The sequence below is a fragment of the Hydra vulgaris genome, chromosome 14 (assembly GCF_038396675.1).
Source record: "Hydra vulgaris chromosome 14, alternate assembly HydraT2T_AEP".
Taxonomy (NCBI): Eukaryota; Metazoa; Cnidaria; class Hydrozoa; order Anthoathecata; family Hydridae; genus Hydra; species Hydra vulgaris.
Genome location: NC_088933.1, coordinates 44,370,001 through 44,390,266, shown reverse-complemented (window position 1 = coordinate 44,390,266; position 20,266 = coordinate 44,370,001). Strand labels below are relative to the sequence as shown.

Below are 20,266 nucleotides of genomic sequence, written 5' to 3'. Positions count from 1 at the left end.
AGTTGTTTTTCGTTCTAAGTGCACAAACTTAACAAATTAATTAGGTAAAGACATTAATTATTAGACTTAATTAGTAATTAGTTTCTTTATCATAGATGAGTAAATGCGTCAAACTAACAGTTTTCTTCTTGTGTTTTTATGTTATAAGAAATTTTTCGAATAATAAAAGATTTTATGAATATTAATGACCCTCTCATTTCATAAGGTTCTCATTTTTTTGAGAGGCGTGATAAGTTATTAATTTAAAAATAATTTAAATAAGGAGCAGGTTTTACTAATATAATAATAAAAAGCAAAATAAAAGTATATATAGTTACAATTCAATTTACTAAATAATATGTTTACAATTATTAAATAATATAATAAAATTTGTAACAACATGAACAAAAAATATCATTTTAGCAACAAAGATTTCATCAACAAGTATTCCCCCTCGCTCATTTTCTTAATTTTCAATTAATATAAAATATAATATAAAGCATAAAAAAGTTAAAATAAAATATTGCTTTCCTCCCCTCCCCGCACTTTTTATTTAGAATTGTTTTAATTAGGAGTTAAAACAATTGTAAATTGAATTAAACACGTCATATAAATATAAAGCAATAATTTTATATGTGATCATAAAAAAAAGTCACTTATAAAAACAGAATTATTAAAACAGTGTTTAATAAAACTTATTTCTTAGTTTTTGTTGATTAACGTTATTTTATGTTGAACTTTAGTAAATAATTTGAGTTAAAGACATAACTTCTGTTATGGAGTTTTTCTTCAAAATCAATAATAATAGCAGATACCTCAGAATATTGAGGTATCTGTTATTATTTTTATATTAGGCACAGCCTAATATAAAAGTAAAACTACATAGCAGTAATTAAAAGTACCAATAGTTTATATTACCAATAACAACAATGATCAAACAATTTTTATTATTTTTTATTATACATTATCATTAACAGTATTAAAATAGTTATGAGATTTCGTATAATAAAAAGTGAGTTTATAAGAATTAATAAGATAAATATTAAGACAATTCAAGACATCTAAATAGAAAACATATTTAAAAAAGTTTACAATTTTGCAATGGTTTCAAAGTAATTTTTAAATAACAAACTATAAAGTCTGTTGTAAAAAGCAACAAAAAAAAAAACACATAAAAAAATCAAATTAAAATATAAAAAATTGTTTTTTTAACGAAATGTTTTGTATTGGCTTTTAGTGAATGATTAGCAAGCAGTTTCAATAATAAAAGTAATCTAATAGTCATATTTATCAATACCAACAGACTACCTACAGAAAATAAGCCAAGCTGTAATCAAAAATAATGACCTGTCTTTTTTATAAAATTTAAATAATATACAGTTTAAGACTATTATGGGTTTCCAGTAATAAATTTTGCTTATTAAACATTTTTCGAAAATATTATTTATACTTATACATTAAGACAAAAATTAAAATAATTTTTTACCTGACCTTCATTTTTTGTTTTAGTTTTTTAAAAAAAGATTTAAAAATACACTAGGCTTATCTATTAACAAATTATGTAGACTAATATAATAAGTAAATCTAATAAAATAAACAAATAAAAAATAGAAATAGACATTATATAATATCAATTATATAATTTCTTCATTTAAAAAGTTCCATATCAAAAGATGCACCAATGAGCAACTGCAGTACAAAGTATTATAGTATAATAAATTGTTATTGCTACTGATATTGTTGATATTATTAACAATAATGAATAATAGAAATAATAATAATATAAATAATCTTGGTAAGTAATAATAATAATAATAATAACTAGCTGGCTGCACCCTTAAACAAGTCATTCTTTTCAATCTTAAAATATATAAAAACTTATTCCTAATAGAATCTATTTGTTTATTACACTCTTGATTAATATAATCATATAGTATAATGAAATTTTTTAAATAATTTTTGCAAGTTTTTTTTTTTTTAAAGTTATTTAAAAACTTTGGCATATAACTTTGCTGAATGGTCACACACTAGCAGTGAATGCCTGAGGGAAAAATGAAGTAAATTAGAGGAAAATTTTTTTTTGAACAAAGCATATTTTGACAGTTGTCATGACAAAAATAAAGATTAATAGAAGATTATTTAAAAATATACTAATATGATGACAAAAAATTGGCTTAAATAAATCAATCCAAGTTAAATATTTTGGCTAATATTTTTCTATTATATTAAATCTTTTATGAATGCATTTATGTATCGCCCTAAACTAGAGATTAAAGTTAGAATGTTAAAGTTAGAATTACTGGAAATAAATTGTTTTTAAAGCTTTATTAGGAAATAAGGTAGCCTTAAAAATTCATGTTTCATCGATAGAATAGGTTGAGCTTAATGGCACAAAAGATTAAGAGATCAATCTTCTTTAATGGTGAAAAAATTAAAGTTTTATCATGAACAGAATAATTAATAATCAGTTGATAATTGTGTTTTCTTAAATCATTTTGCTGAATTTTTTAAAAGAGATGTTTCTAAAGAATAAATAATAAGTTGTATTTTTAAATTTTGTAAGAAAAAAATATTTAAAAATAAAAACATTATTTTTAGGTATTGGGAAATGTTTTAGGCTTGGTTAATGTAGTTTTAGATCTTGATCAAACATTAATTTTAAAAGCACAAAATGAACACAATTCTTCTAAGAAGTTTTTGGAAACTATTGACATAATGGCACAAACGTTTACTAAGAGTGATCTGTTTCAAAATTTTAGCTCAACAAATATAGGAATGAGTAACAAGCATAGTGAAGCTTCTCATACAAATATTTGTATAGTGGCATTTGAAAGTTCTAATCAAAAAATGGTTGTAATAATAGGAAATGATTCATTATTAAATGGTAAGTTTAAAATATTTTTTTTTTACTATTGTTATTCTTTAAAAGTAGTTTTACTATCCTTGTGAACATAAAAAAAAAAAAAAAAAAAAAATTTAAGTCAATCAAATTGGCGTTTTTGCAATTATTTAAATTTTTAATTTTATATGCATTTACAATCAATTCAATGGTTTGGCTCTAAGGCAACATATATTTAGTTGGAAGCTAAAGTAATTAAAAGTTACTTAATTTGCTGTCAAAAGAATCATTTTTTATCTTCTGTACTCTCAAAGCCAGCAATACTATTAATAACAATTATCATAAGCTGTGGCTTTAAGCAAAGTTGACTAACTAAGATGGGTTGTATGTATATAATTTTATATTGTTATTATGTAGACATCATAGGTGATTTTAATGGTTTTGTTATTTTTTAGTTTTTGACAACATCAGGGAAGTTTATTCCAAATCCCAATTACTTAGTTTAGAAAAAAGAAGTTCTTTTATAACAGTTTTGCGCTTTCTTCTCTTTTAACTTGTTCAATTATCTTCTTATCAGCTCACAAATTACTTTTTTTTTATAGGAACCCTTGTCATATTCTAGTTGTAGCCTTGCCATTTTCTAGGTATGGCCTAACATATATGTTCCAGTATTTACATGTTCTTTTAAGAGATACTAGTGCTCAAAACATGCAATAGCCCAAATAAGTGCAGCTATGGTTGAGGATCTATCATGTTAGGATTTGAAGTTGTTCAATGTTGTATTGGTTTTTTATAATATTTATCAATTTACTATCATCATCGAATAGTTTGAAAACTTTACATCTGGCATGTAATTTATAAACACTACAAAAAGTAATAGAGTAAATGTAAAGAACGGATTTTTGCCGTACACTATTTCGAATTATTTAGAGGGAGTTAGTATCCAAAAGTGAAGGTTGTATCCAGTTTAGTTGTTTTCCATTAAAACCATAATTTCATAATTAATGCTGTGAGGCAGACTCTATTTAAAGCTTTGGCTATTTGTTAATACATTAAATCTAGAGTTAAGCAACTCCCATGTAATGTCTACCGTTTCCAGAGAGAGATAGAGAAAGAGAGATATTAAAGTGTCCCAGGCTATAAGGGTGAAATTTTTTTTTTGAATTTCATAATGCATATGCTCTATTTTTTTTCATTTGACCCTAAAAATTTAAATATTAAAATGTTATTGAGATCGGATAATGATAACCCATTCCAACTTGATATCAATGTTTAAGTTGAAAAGTTAGTATGAAGCTAACATGTTATAAGGACATTGTAAAGTTTATTATTTTTATTCAGTAAATAAAACACATTTATAATATTTATTATGTATTTATAGTTAAAGACTCATTTTTTTTTAATGGTAATTCACTTCCCCAAGGCCAAGAAGGCCACTACAGACAAGGAGGCTTAATTGTGTCCATAACCCTCTCTCAACTCTATAACTCTAAAACACAACCTTTGACAAACAAGGCCGCTGCGGGGAGAAAAATTGAGTGCAGTACTACCAGGGGCGTGGTAGGGATTGAACTCGAAACCTCTTGCTTATAAAGCAAGTGCTCTATCGCTACACCACTTCCGCATTAAATGATATTGTAGGAATTAGCTTTTTCTACATATCTGGTTAATAGTGCTCCAAAAGTGCTTATTTGTCCTAAGTGCTCCAAAAATGCTTAATCGTCTATTTTTTTCCTCAAACATGAGCTCTTTGGAATTCGCTTCCTTCATCTTGCTTTCCTGATTCATATAATTTGCAATCCTTTAAGTCGTCCGTCAATCGTTATCTTGCTCTACAATCTTTTCTCTTCCAGTAACTTCCAACTTTGTTAGTGGTTGCTTGCAGGTTTGTTGGAAGCAAAGATGTTTAAAAAAAAAAAAAGATCTCATTAATCATTAAATTTCCTTTTCAAAGTTTGCTTTTTACAATATGATAGAGGATATACTTTTAGCTTGTTGGAACGAATCATTTGACCATAAAGAAGGGCTCTTATTCAAAAACCTGTCATCAATTTTAATTCGATTAGATAAGAACTTTTTTTCGACAGAGACAACTTGTTTTTCTATAAAATGTTTTTCTATAAAATTAGAACAGAAGGAACAGTTATCAATTGTATGGTAAACTATAAAAGAAAATTGAAGTATGATTTACATATAAAACATCCCTAAAAGTGGGTAAGTAACAAAGTTCTTCTGTTAATGCAATGTAAAGTTTATTGTGGGCTGATGGGTTTTCTTTAGCTATATTAGCAACAATTTTTACTTACTTGATTGACATCATTATCAAATAAAGTCAAAACAGACACTTCATCAATCAAATATAGGGTCACCAGATGTCCGCTTTTTATGAAGGAGGACACAGTGAAAAATTTTATTCTTACAGTTTCAGTGCTCTAGTCAAATAACATAAATGCAGGCAACCTAGTCAAATAGCATAAATGCTGGTAAAACTTCTGTAAAGCTGCTTTGGAAATGCTTGTGCCTATTGTTTCGTAAGCTTTCATGGACTTTAAAAAGCATAAGTCCTGATAAGGTGCTTTTACTGCTAAAGTTCTAGCAGTTTATCAATTTCTGAATCATTTACACAAGACTTTTCTGTTAAGCTTTGTGTTATTTTGGCATCAACATTTTTCCAGTTTTCTCAAAACTTTTTAAACAACGGAATGTCTGTGCTTGTAGTTACTTAGTTGATTTTTGCTTCAAAGACACTTTTTTTTACTAGTTTGTAGACATGATAACGACAAGCAAAAATAAGCATTTCTCTATCCAGTCTTTGTTCAAAAAGCACTCATGCACTATTAATATGACCTGTATTTGGGACAGTAGTATCACAACAAAGAATATGTCCTCAAGATTCCAGTTGACAATGCCATTCCAAACTGTCTGTGCCTGTTTGCTTACTGATGAGCTGTCCAATATTGTTTTGAAAATTAACTTTCATAACTTAAGTCTGCTCTCTTTGCATTTCTGTACAAATTATGTGGATTGAGGACTTGCTTATAGAAAAGTCATCTGCGTTATGCTCTAGTATTTTAATAGTAGCTTCAATTATAAATACAGAATCTCTAACACTTAGCTGACATCTATCTAATGCAGCAAACAAGTTCTGAGTTATGAAATTTTTCAGCATACAAGTTTTATTGGGCTGAGAGGATTTCAAAATCAAAATCAGAAGATGAGTTTTCTTTTGGTTGTTCATAAGATCATGTCGATGGAGCTAACAATGCAAATTATTTTGCACTTTTCCTCAATGTTTATAAAGTGCGCCTTTTCTTCTTTTTCTGTAAGTTTATTCTCCATGCCAGCTAAGTGACCAAGAAGGTCCTATTTTGTCAGCATGAACAATGTCAAACAAATGGTCTAAGTTGGAACGAAATTCTGGTCGATGTTGTTAAAACACTTCTTGTGTTTTGTTTGTTTTTTTTTGCATTTTTTTGCAAATCTCTCCAAATTTAGTATAATGAAACTAGTTAGGTAATGATTTAGTTTGTATACAAGCTTTATCCCACTAAATATATTTACGAATAGTAAGCTTTGCACTTTCATTGACACTTATATTCACTTTATGAAAATTATAGAACTAAACTCCCAGTATTTGTCTATTAGGGGGAAGTTTCGAACTGCTGATTTGATGTTTTTTGTCTTCTATTAAAAATATCTCCCTTTTAAATACTTATTTTACTAATAAAATAAACAAGTAATAACAAGCATGCAAGTTTTTTATCCCATTGTACAGTGCAAGCACAGACACATTTTGCTGCAGGTTGTTTTGATAATAAGCACACAAAACTTTAATTCTAAATTCTAAATGAGACAAACAAAATAAAAGGGTATGCATTAAAAAAAGTATCACTTTGTTTTTTTTTGGGACACCCTTAAATATATATATATATATATATATATATATATATATATATATATATATATATATATATATATATATATATATAAATATATATATATATATATATATATGTATATATATATATATATACATATATATATATATATCTTTTATAGCAAATAAAGATCAGCAATTGCTTACTTTTTTTACTTTATCTACTGTTTTTTCTGAAAAGAGTAATGAAAAAAAAAGCTGCCCCAGCCTAAACTCATAATTGAAATAGTGTCACTCCTTGAGACCTTCTGCCTATTTTTCAGTTGATGCATGTACTAAATCCTGCTCACCTATACACAGTGTATGATATATATAATTTTATATATATATATATATGTATATATATATATATAACTGTAACTATTAGACACACTGGAAATATATAAAATTGTTGTTTTAGGTCGTAAAAAAATGTATAAGTAGAAAAAGTGTGTACAATAGCGCTTTAATAGTATATATATATATATGAAGACCTCAGTGGAAAAACCGGCATTGTCACATTTAAAAAGTATTGAGAAAGTATTTGTTGATCATTAATAAATGTCTTTATTTAAAGCAAAGAAAAAAAAAAATTTTGTATAAAAAATTACAAAATGTTTTGTTTTTGAATAAGTTTTAAATAAAATAATTATAATATAAATTTTTTTAAATTGCTTAGTTTCATTTGCTTTAAATAAAGACTTTTATTAACGATCAATAAATACTTTCTCAATACTTTTTAAATGTGACAACGCCGGTTTTTCCACTGAGGTCTTCATATATGTATATATATATATACATATATGATGATCTCTTCCTGATGATCCAGCGATGGTGAAACTCCGAGTAGAAGATAAAAGTTAGATAAGTGTTTTTTACTAATTAATTATTGCTCTGTTCTTTAAGAACATTGAGCACTCTATTTGTAAAATACACTAACATAATTTACATATATATATATATATATATATATATATATATATATATATATATATATATATATATATATATATATATATATATATATATATATATATATATATATATATATATATATATATTTATATATATATATATTTATATTTATATATATATATTTATATATATATATTTATATTTATATATATATATTTATATATATATATATATATTTAAATATATATATATATATATTTATATATATATATATATATTTATATATATATATATTTATATATATATATATATTTATATATAAATATATATATTTATATATATACATATATCCGGCAGACACCAAAAATTTGAATAAATTTAAATAAGGATTTTTCTAAAACTGTAAAGGTTTTTCATTTTAATTTTTTTTTTTAATTTAATGTTTCTTCCTTATCTTAAATTGTGTTGATTAACTTTTGTTTACAAATCAATGATTTGCAAATTGTCATAGAATCAAATTTAGGTGCGTAAAAATGTTGCAAATTGTTTTGTAAGAATTCATAGACTTCAAACAGTATGATCACTAAACATATAAATATACCAAAATCTATTGTCATAGATATTATAAGTAAGTTTAAGACTACTCAAAACTTCGATAAAAAAATCTGGAAGTAAAGGAAAAAAAAATTTCCATAATCTACAATCTTCTCAGTTCATTAGCAAGAAATCCAAACCACAAAGAGATCTAGTGAGAAAGTTCAAGACTTCACATGGTTATATCAAAGGAGTACTTAAATATACTAGAATCAAAACATTTCATAAGAAAAATACACCTAATAGAAGCTTAGATAGTAAAATTAAAATAATTTGGTATACCAAGAAGTTGGTAAAAATAGTTATGTACATAAAAAAGTATGTACATAATTGAAGATTAAAAAACATTGCAAAGCAGATTTTTCAACAACAATTCAACTCTTCAACAATTTAACTGTGGTAACAAAGATAAACCTATATATGATCAATTTAAATATATTCAACAAGAAATATATGCAACCAAGTTTCCTGTGGCAAGCAAGTTGCAGCTGTGACATGTAGCCCTCTTGTTTTATCACTGAGAAGACCTTCACTGCTGATCTCGACACCAATGTCTACCTCCTAAAAAGACATTTTTTAATTTATAAAAAAGATCAAATGTTGATATCTCTTTTAGCCTAATCTAGCTGCTTCTCACTATTCTAAGAAGTTTCTACAGTAGTGCAAATATAATAATGAGGCAATTGTTCCTAAAGATGTGAATCCTTCAAACTGTCCAGAAGAGTGCAAGATTATACTATTATGATCAATTGTTTTTCTTGGTCTTCCAGATCTGATTTTATCTAATGTGCCACCTTTCTTTTCCGCTTAGCTATTATTTTAGTGACACATGACTACAATACTTTCTTAAGAATCAATTGAGTTTTTTTATTAAATTACCAGCAAGATGCAAGGTAATAAATCTTTCTTTGATTTCTATTGAAACTGATGTTTTATCTATTTTTAAAATGATTTAAAGGCAAATATATTGTAAAAAGAGTATATTTTGATTAGCGTTAATTAACATTATGCAGTCTTCTCCATTTAAAATTTAATGCCAGCGCACGAAAAAGCGCTAGTTGGATGGTGTTTTTTTTTTAAGGTAGTCTGCGCGATTTAAAAAATTCATTTTTTTCTCCTGTTTAAATATAAAATAAAAGTAGGGGAAAGAATGCTTTGAATAAATACTAGATAAAATAATTTAAAAAAAAACTAGTAAAAAAAAGCATTTTTCATAAAAGTTGAACAAATAAACAGTAATATTTTTTGTTGCACTAAAAAATTAAATCAAAATGCTTTTATTTAATTTTGGCAAGTGCTTTTTTATGTGCTTGCCAAAGTTTTTGCGGGCAAATGGGCAAGCGCGAAAGTGCTGGCTAAACGGAGAAGACTGATTAAGTAATTTAATTTTTAAATGGATTTAAACACAGTATTTTACAGAATATACTTTATTTATTGTTAGAATATCAATTTTTAAAAAGTCAGATTGGGTATTTAAATAAATAGAAGAAAAGAGTAAAAAGAGAAACATTTTTAATTGTTTTAAATTTAAAAGTAAAAAAAGGACTTAATATATAAGATAAAAGGAGTGTGTTTTTTTTGAGTTTGAAAACAAAACAATTATATATAAATAAATATATATGTGTGTGTGTGTGTGTGTGTGTGTGTGTGTGTGTGTGTGTGTGTGTGTGTGTGTGTGTGTGTGTGTGTGTATTTATAAATGACTCAGAGTTTCACTTTATCTGATCATCAGACATTACAATCAACTTTAAGACATAAAAGTTTTATACAAAATACAATACAGTGTTAGCTTACATAACTTTAACAAATTTTTTTTTGTAGTCGCATTTTGATATTAGCTCATTTCAACCTATATACCTAGTTTTAATAAGTTTTATTAGTTTTAAGTTCAACTTGTTTTTTCGCACAGCGGCCTTGTTTGTTAAGGTTCGTGTTTTGGAGTTATAGAGTTAAGAGAGGGTTTTAACCACAATAAGGTAGCCTCCTCATTTGTATTAGCCTTCTCAGCCTTGGGGAGGTGAATTGACATTTAAAAAAAAAAATTAGTTTTCATTTAAAAACTAGTTTTAATAAGATTTAACAGAGCATATTTGAAGTCTGCTGGTATAAACATAACAATTATTTTCAATACAAAAGTAAATCAAGTTCAACAAAACTTTCTTAGTGTACCTGGCAATTAAAAAAAAAATTTTCATGTTAAACCCGTCATTTCAAAAGGGACACAAATACATTAATTACAACTTTAAACTGAAAAGTTGTAGTTAAAAAGATATTTGCCTTATTTATGTTGTTTTTTTTCCCTAATAAATAAGATTCATTAAAACTGTATGATTTGTATTACTTTTTATATCCTAAGCAGTGAGTTATGCAGTAGCAAAACTTATTACTTTTTTCTAATCAAACTAAAGTTATATTAAAGGTTTGTGTGGTTTCAACAATGCACCCCAAATGTACAAATAGGGATACAGATACATATTAGATTTAAGATTTCAGACTCAATTTTTTATACTTGTACCCAATCATTCTTTTTATTAGTCTTGTTAAAAGTGCTTAAATAGTATAAAATTTTAAGGTGTTGTAGAAAACATAGTTTTTTTTAAAAAAATTTTAAAGAATTTTAGATATATCTTTCTCGATATGTCATTTAACATGATTTTTTATTTAATTGTTTTACAAGAATTTAACAAAAATTATGTTATTTAGGGAGTAAAATTTTTAATTTTTAGAAGGAAATAATGATGCAGTTATACTGATTCCAAAGGCAGCCATTCCTCAGTATAGCCTTATGTATGCCTTCATTTATCGAAATCCATACTTCTTTCTTAATACAAATGGATCTGTATCCTTATCTGATTCTAGATCAGTCGAAGCATTAATATCAAGTGCTGTTGTTTCAGTTAGTATTATTGATCAGACTATTATTGACTTAAGTGAACCAATTTCCATTACATTTAAAAAGCCAAAAAATCAAAATGGAAATTTTAGTTGTTACTTTTGGAACTCTAGTATTAGTAAGTATTTATTCTTTCTGATTGTTTTTTTTTTATAAACAATAAACATCACATAGCTTTTTTTTTCAGAAATTAATTGATTTAACAAATTTTATTAAATATATAACTGTTTAGATGCATGGTCAAACAATGGATGCTACAAGTTTAATGAATCAAATGCATATGTATTTTGTTTGTGCAATCATCTCACAAATTTTGCACTTATTTTGGATACCTCTCAAACTGGATACAATCCTTTAGAATTAAAACTTATAACTTGGATTGGATGTGGTATTTCCATTGTAACTTTACTGTTAACAGTTTTAATACTGTTACGAAGGTAATTTCTAAAATAGTAATTTTAAACATGGTAGTTTTATAAAATATATTATAAAATATTATTAGTATCAAATAAATTAGATATAAGGGTGTAAATCTTTACTCATCATCACTCATATCACTCTATTATCTAAAAAAGTTTTAAAAAACAGGAAAATGATATAGGGAAATTAACTTCATTAATTTAGGTAAATGTTTTTACTTAAATACCAAAATTTATTTCAAGTACCTTCTGATATTCTAGAAAATGTATTGTATAATTTCTCAAATTATTTATAACAATTTTTTTCTGTTAAATCTTAAAAAAAAAAGTTTTATACGCTTATTTTTAAAGCACACTTAACTAAACAGCATGTTTTTAAAGCACACTTAACTAAACAGCATGTTTTAGAAAGAGGGATTAAAACAGGGAAAGCAGTTAGAGATTTTTATATTATTAAATTTCTATTAAATTTTTTTGCATCAAAACAATTCTTTGAAATCTCTAGCTATAAAATCACAGATACAAGTTAATTGCAACACATTTACAGCAACAGACCAGTAATAGCACTTATACAGCAATACATTACAGCAATAGATACATAGCAACACGTCCGTAGTAACACATTCAATATGTTTTGTACATGGTTCATATTTAAAATATTATGAAGGATTTTATATTCTAATTATTGGCTGACTTTTTCAAATTACTTTTATTGATTTGCATATCAAAGGTTCGATTAAAAATCTCAATTGATTCCTTTGCAAAAGAGTTACCGGAATAAGAGTTTATGATTTTTTTTGGATTTTAAATAGATGACAAAGAAATTTTTATCCAAAATTCAATCAAAAATATTTTTAAAGTAATTTTTAAATTATTTTTAATTCTGACAATCTTAGTTGAGGGAGGCTCTTGGTTATTATTTATAAGTTGGTTTGCTAGGTTTTTGGTTCCCATAAGATTTGGGTCTTTGCCCTCTTACCGTCAGTTAGTGTTGAGTTGAAGTATTTGTATTATTGTATTTATTTGTTTTTTTACTTTTGTTATTAAAGGAATCTTCGAAAAGATCGCACTCATAAAATTCATTTCTTTATGTGTGTGTCTTTACTTACTCTGCTCATATTATTCATTACGTCTGCAGAACGAAAGAAATCGTCTTTAATTAAATGTAAAATTGTTGCTGCTGGTTTGCATTATTTTGTCTTGACCACATTTTGTTGGATGGCTGTTGAAGGAGTAAACCTGTATCAAAAAATAACTGTAATGAGTAAACTGGAAACTAGATCTTTTATGGTGAAGTCTTCATTATTTGCATGGGGTAAATTTTAAATACAAATTCGCTTAAATATTTAGTTTTTAGTTTGTTTGTAATTGTATTTTATTTTATATCAACTTTTAAATTCTTTTTTTTTTTATAAAAAGTTTTATGTTACACCAAGGTCCAAAAGCCTGTCCATTGTCTACATGTGTGTTATTTAATTTGGTCACAACAATAACCAATTGTTGTGTTTCATCATACTTTTCTGGAAAATGTTTTTTTAAAAATTTACTTAATTTACTTAGATTTCCTAAATAAGTTGTTGTTTAAAATTATTTTATTTTATTGTTAGTACACAATTTCCAATAAATTACAAGAAACTCCTATATGTTTTGTTTATTTTTATTATCCTTTTTTTTTTTGTTTTTTTTTATAATCATATAATCTCTAATTTACTCTTACTTAATTGTAACCTATTTAGATATTTTGTAAACTAAGAATACATATCCATACAAGATTTTGTATGCATTAGTGATGTTATCATAAAATAAAATAAGTTTGAAACAAACGGAACAGAAAAATGCAAGTTTTAGTTACTAGATAAATAAACTTAAATTTTTCAGAAAATATAAATTTTACCAGTATTCTGTTGCTTTTTTAAAAGTTTTTATATATTAGTAAAGATTTTTATCAAGTTACGGAATTCTGATAAGTCACAGTTGTTTAAATGAAGATCGTTTATGATCGTGTAGTTACAGAAGCACAGTACGTAGCACAGAAGTTACAGTACGTAGCACAGAAGTTGCAAATATAACTAGTTAAAGTATTTATTTTTATCAAAACAAATTGCTTGTGAGAGTTTCTAATGAAAGATATTATCCCTCATATTTTATATATTTTCAATGAGAAATAGCAGTCGTCATATATTTCTAGCTAGAGTATAGCATTTTAAAAATCTTTATTTATTTTTAAAATTATTACAACATTAACACAATAAATAATACTCTAAATAAATATATTTAATCATTCAGGTAGCCTATGATATGATGAAAATATTGTTGTTATAAAATATTTTTGTTATACTTGTTCTTTAAGATAATGGTAATAGTATGTATATTGCTTTAATTGATAATGGTAATAGTAATGTATATTGATTCAAGTAATAAAGGTAATCGTATCTATATTGCTTTAAGTAATAATGGTAGTAGTATGTATATTGCTAATGGTAATAGTATGTATATTGCTTCAAGTAATAATGGTAATAGTATGTATATTGCTTTAAGTCCTAGCTGCTAAGTATAAAAACAAAGAAAATGAAAAAAATCACACACATAAATAAAAATGTCAGGTGTATGAGTTTTCTAGGATGAATCACAATTTTTGGAACATTAATCATTAAAAATTAAAGAAATTATCACAATCTATGTCTGTACAGACATGGGGCTGAAGTGTAAAAAAAGAAAAAATAGAGAATAAAAAAGTTAGATAAAGCTTACAAAAAAGGCAAACGCATGCATTGTATAAGTTAATAAAATATATTGTGTCAACAATACTTTGATAAGTTTCCTGTCAAAGTCTTTCCACAAACTGGTAAAATCTAGTAAATAAATCTAAGTAAATCTTTGTATTTTACATTTAATATTAGTTAACAATTTTCTATTATTAAGTATACAGATTGTTTAATTGTTTAATATATAGTTTTTCTACTTTTCTTTCCTAAAAACTTTGATACTTTTCAAATGAGTAAAAATAATTGTTATAAATATGATGTTCCACCAATGGACACACTCTTTAAATATTAAAATATTGTAGAGCAATAATAATGACTTTCTCTATACACCAAGGTCTAAAAGTCTACCCTTTCTCTGTACTCTACCAAGCCATGGTTACTAAAGTAAAATGTATAAATCTTATGTATAAACATGAGTTGAAAATGAGAGAATATATACAAATGAGTTGAATTGATGAGAAATGAAGTAGGTGAGAGTTTAAGTTTATTAGAAATAAGTTAAGAGTTGAAAGGTAGAAAGTTTGTTTTGGAAAGATTTAGACCTTCTTACTAATAACCTTTATTAAGTCATGTTGGTGACTATGTGTTAATCCTAACTTTAATACTTTACATTTTAGGTTTGCCTTTACCCATTGTTATCTACTTTGGCGTTGTTCATTCTGAATATCTTGGTAACTCTAAAATGTAAGTTTTAATTGTAATTGTAAGTTAAGTAATTTGTTACTGCAACACCTAACAAATATTTGAAACTAAATAAAATCAAAAGTTATTTCTTGAAATATACTGAACTTATGAAATCCACCATTTGAATACTAAATACAAAGAACTTGCAAAATTCACCATTTGAATACTTAATATAAAGAATTACAAAATTCACCATTTGAATACTAAATACAAAGAACTTACAAAATTCACCATTTGAATACTTAAGATAAAGAATTATGAAATTCACCATTTGAATACTAAATATAAAGAATTACAAAATTCACCATTTGAATACTAAATTTAAAGAATTACAAAATTCACCATTTAAATACATTTTTATACAATCAAAATCATATTTTTATTGTAAATCTAAAAAGAAATCAATATTAACATTGTTTGTTAAATTGCTTTAAATTTTTTTTTTTATTTAGTTGCACAGTTCAAGGTTATCCATTTTACATTGGAATGTTGCTACCTGTAACTTGCATTATTGTTGTTAACTTGATTGTTCTTTTACTTGTAATTATAAAGATATCTAAACCAAAACGTGATCTTTCTGCCAATTTTAAAGATGAAGGAGCACTTGTTCGATTCAAAAAAGATGTTAAAACTGTATTTATTTTAAGCTGCTTACTAGGAACTACTTGGGTGTTTGCTTTGCTTGCAATAGGTAAACATTTGTATAAATTTAACTGTCAACCACTACCAAGGCGATACACTTTGCAATTTAATTAAAGCTCCAGAATTCAAAAAGTTTATTAAAAAAAATTGTTTTTAATGATGAGATAAAAAGCCTCTAATAATTATTTACAGATTGCTATATAATATATATATATATATATATATATATATATATATATATATATATATATATATATATATATATATATATATATATATATATATATATATATATAAATTTCAAGAATATTAATTGTTTTTTTAAATTCTCTGAAAATAGTTTATTATAAAAAGCATTACAAAATTATTTTTTTGGTAATAAAATCATAGTTTTAATGGAATAAAATTAAAAATATTTTTTATATAAATAAATAAAAAAATGCAGAATCAAACTAATAGGATTCTATTCTAAAAATGTTTTAAACATTTTCCCTATTTTTCCCCAGTGCTTTCTCAACTATATTAAAGCTCCAGGAAACTCTAATTAAAAGTCCCTAGTGATATAGAATAATTTGTTTTTAATTAGTTAATTCACCTCCCCAAGGCCGTGAAGGCCATTACAGATGAGGAGGTTACTTAATTGTGGTTATAACCTTCTCTCAACTCTATAACTCCAAAACAAGAACTATGACGAACAAGGCCAATGCGCGGAGAAACAAGCTGAGCGCAGTATTACCAGGGACATGGTGGGGATCTTATGAATTAAGCTCTCTACCACTACACACTACTGCATTAAATTTATGGTAAAAAATTCTAGAGATGTTATTATGGTAAATAATTTATTAAATTCATGGTAAATAATTACACTAAAATGCTTTTATAAAGTTTTTTGCCGTGTTTAGCAAAACTTTATGCTACAGAAAAATTCATTAGTTCAAACAAAGCAAAATCAAAATAACAAAAAATTTAAATATCATGTAAAGTCTAGCATAAGATTTATTTTTCATTCTATAATTTTAAATAGAGTAGGAAATAACAATAAAAAAATGTCTAAAAAAAAAAAAAAGTTAAAAGAAAATTAGAATTCAAGAAATGTTTTTTTAAGTCAGTAAAATCAGTTTACATATATAAAACTAATGTTGAAACTTATGTTATCGTATATTTATATATTATAAATTTTGCAAACTTTTTTTCATCTTATACTTTTTTTTTAAGTACCTTTTGTTGTAAAGTTTTTGTTATTAATGCATTAATAATTAGAAAGAATAAATATTGGTTTATAGGCATCTAGTCAACTCTTATGACAAGATGCTCTCTTTACTAAATGGTACAGTGGCAAACTGTTGCTAAAAATGTTCTCTCCTTACTAAATGTTACATATATAAAAATGTTCTCTCTTTACTTAATGATACTGTGGTAAACTATTGCTAAAAATATTTTCTTCTCACTAAATGTTACATTTGCAAACTATTGCTAAAAATATTCTCTCCTTACTTAATGTTACAGTGGCAAACTATTGCCTAAAATCTTCTCTCCTTATTTAATGTTACAGTGGCACACTGTTGCTAAAAATGATCTCTTATTACTAAATGTTACAGTGGCAAACTATTGCTAAAAACATTTATTTTTTTGCTCAATTATCTTTAATTGAGCAAAAATTATCTTTCGACACAATTATGTTTAAACTTAGTACAATTTGGAATTGCGTTAACTAATCCACATAGGTTAATTTAAAGCTCTTCACCACACTCTATAATAAATGCAATGCCTACTTGTGTAGGAACATTGTTAATTTGAATATTGAATTGTATGTTTGGTCTCTATTTAATTAATTTCTAATTAAAACGTTGTATGTAAAAGATCAAGTATTTGAAATAATGTTTTTAAAAACCATCGTTTTCCCTATAATACTGAATATTGAATCTGCTGTGTATAATACAAATATTGAATCTGCTGTGATTATATGTTCATATGACATCAAATCACATTTTGTTTCGAGAAATTCTTATTATGGATTGGTTGGCATTATAATGTAATTTTTTCTATTATAGCTTTATATCTATGTATATTCATTTTGTTACTTTATATAAGTTAAGTAAACAAGTTACCACTGCAACAAAAACAACAGTTACCAGAGTAACAATGTTATTCACCTCCTCAAGGCCGAGAAGGCCACTACAGATGAGGAGGCTACTTAATAGTGGTTATAACCCTCTCTCAACTCTATAACTCCAAAACACGAACCTTGACGAACAAGGCGCTGCGCGGAGAAACAAGTTGAGTGCGGTACTACCAGGGACGTGGTGGGGATCGAACTCGGAACCTCTCACTTATGAAGCGAGCGCTTTATCACTACACCACTACCGCATATTTATTTAATTTTCGACACGCTTAATTGCGTGTTTTTTTGTTGTTTTTTTTTTCATTTTGTTTTTAAAAAGAAATTTGTATTTTTGTTACACTGGTAACTGTTGTTTTTGTTGCAGTGGTAACTGTTGTTTTCCATTTTAAAGTTTTGGGAGTGCGTCTTATCATAAAAGCAGGGAAATACTTAAAAACATTTTTTTTTTGTTCTTTTTTGAATACACTAATTACAAAAATTTTAAAATAAAATGTTGGTAAATGTAAAATAAAGACCTTATTAGTAGTAAGTTTATGATATAAAGATTGGAAAATATATCAATCAATATATAGTAATCAATATATGTATGTAATCAATATATAGTAATCAATATATAGTAATCAATATATGGCATAAGGTTTGTTGCCCCACCCTACGTCTCTCAATATTACTATAACTATATTTTACAAACATCGTCACCACAAAATCATTTTTGGCGCTTTTCCTATCCAATCTTAATTTAAAATTATGTGTTGAAATAAAATAAAAATTGATTTTAAGCAAGCCTTCAAGTTTGCTAATTGAATTTATTGGGGTAAATGTTTATGGACTATAACCCCAAATTTTAGATAATTTTACATAAGTTTTGAATCTGGAGTTCCACTGCAATATTTTTTATTTGCTTCTATAAAAGTTATTCAAAGTTTTGTTGCATAAAAACAATTATTTTTACAATAAAAAAATTTGTTTATTTTAATCTTAATTGCAAGTTTACATCATTTAAATGTTGTCTCATCAAGCTGATGTTGTCCCATCAAGTTGATGTTGTCCCATCAAGTTGATTTTAAAAATATAAACAACCATATATCTTGTGAATGTAGAGTTTAAGCTGATGAAAATGATATACCTCAGGCCTTTTTTTTCTGTAACTAAAATGTTGGCAATTTAAATATTTGTTTTTCAGTTACTATATGAATGTTTATTATTTATCTGTTGGCTCATTTGATTAGGAACTAGTGTAATATAAAGCTAAAATTTAATTGATTCACTTGATTAGGAACTAATGTAATATAAAGTTAAAATTTAATTGATTCATTTGATTAGGAATTAGTGTAATATAAAGCTAAATTTAGTTGATTCATTTGATTAGAAACTAGTGTAATATAAAGCTAAATATTACTTGAGCTGTCTGAGAAACTATATTTTTCTTAGCTTATTATCTCATATTAAAGATTAAAAATACCATCTTTAAAAAATACAACTTGCGATATCGTTTTCTCGTTAAACTTTTTTATTGCTTATGATTTTTCTCTATTGTTATTTTTATTTGATTTGATTGTTTTTTTAGGTTTAATTTGTTTATTTAAATCTCATACTTTTTGAAAAGTTTATTAAGTTATATAAAAAATAGTCAAAAGAAATATTTAAGAATCAAACACAAACAAATTGCAACATTTTGTCTTCGAATAGACATACTTAAATTGTATTTGAATGCAGTTTGTTAATTGAAAAGCATTTTTTTTAAAAAGAGATCCATTTTTTCCACATTAAGTTTTTCCAACATTCGGATTCTTTATTGAGAAAGGTACAAATCTAAGAATGTTAGTACGAATAAAAAATTTACCTTTATCTTTATTTTATAATTACATATTGAGGATTAAAAAAATACTTCGCCTGATAATTTGTTTATTTTTTATTTTTCTCCAAAAATGTAAAATGTGAAGCTTTTTTTAAAAAAGCGCTTTTCAAGTTTCTTAATTATGTGAATTTTATAGACATTTTATATAACATTATAATAAAACCTTCTGTTTTGCTAAAATCAAATTTAAACAATTTATTTAGAGAAAACGATGAATGCACTTATATATAAAAAATAGCTCGTAAAATATTTAAAAATTATATTAAAAATTGTTAGGGTTCAAAGTTATTTCAAACAGTCCATAATTCCGAATAGCTTTCTTTTGTTTTATGGGACTTTAAAAAGTAAAACTGATTAATAAGTTAGAAGGCAAGGCAAGAATGAAAATACACAGTTCAAATGAGATTACAAAAAATTATTTAAAAAAAATATATTAATACTATAAAAATTTTTAATTGCAAGTAAAAAACTTTTTAAAACCTTAAAAAACTAACAATTTAATACTGACTTTAAAAAAAACAGCAAATTAAAATGCATGCTGTTTGATGTAAAATTTGACGGTAATTGTCTTTAAAAAAATCAAAAATTAGCGATATTTTGTTTGATATTTAGAAAACAGTACTTTTTCTGCATAATTTTA

General features: G+C 25.4%; 1 protein-coding gene across 1 annotated transcript in view; it reads left to right on the top strand.

The window, feature by feature from the left end:
• LOC105845168 (adhesion G protein-coupled receptor L4) overlaps positions 1-20,266 on the top strand; it is a 99,179-nt gene that overhangs the window by 76,253 nt on the left and 2,660 nt on the right. Inside the window, exons 20-25 of the mRNA XM_065818142.1 lie at positions 2,578-2,863; positions 10,970-11,254; positions 11,369-11,573; positions 12,605-12,870; positions 14,938-15,004; positions 15,457-15,695. Coding sequence (XP_065674214.1) covers positions 2,578-2,863; positions 10,970-11,254; positions 11,369-11,573; positions 12,605-12,870; positions 14,938-15,004; positions 15,457-15,695 — 1,348 coding nt within the window. The remainder of the gene's footprint in view (positions 1-2,577; positions 2,864-10,969; positions 11,255-11,368; positions 11,574-12,604; positions 12,871-14,937; positions 15,005-15,456; positions 15,696-20,266) is intronic.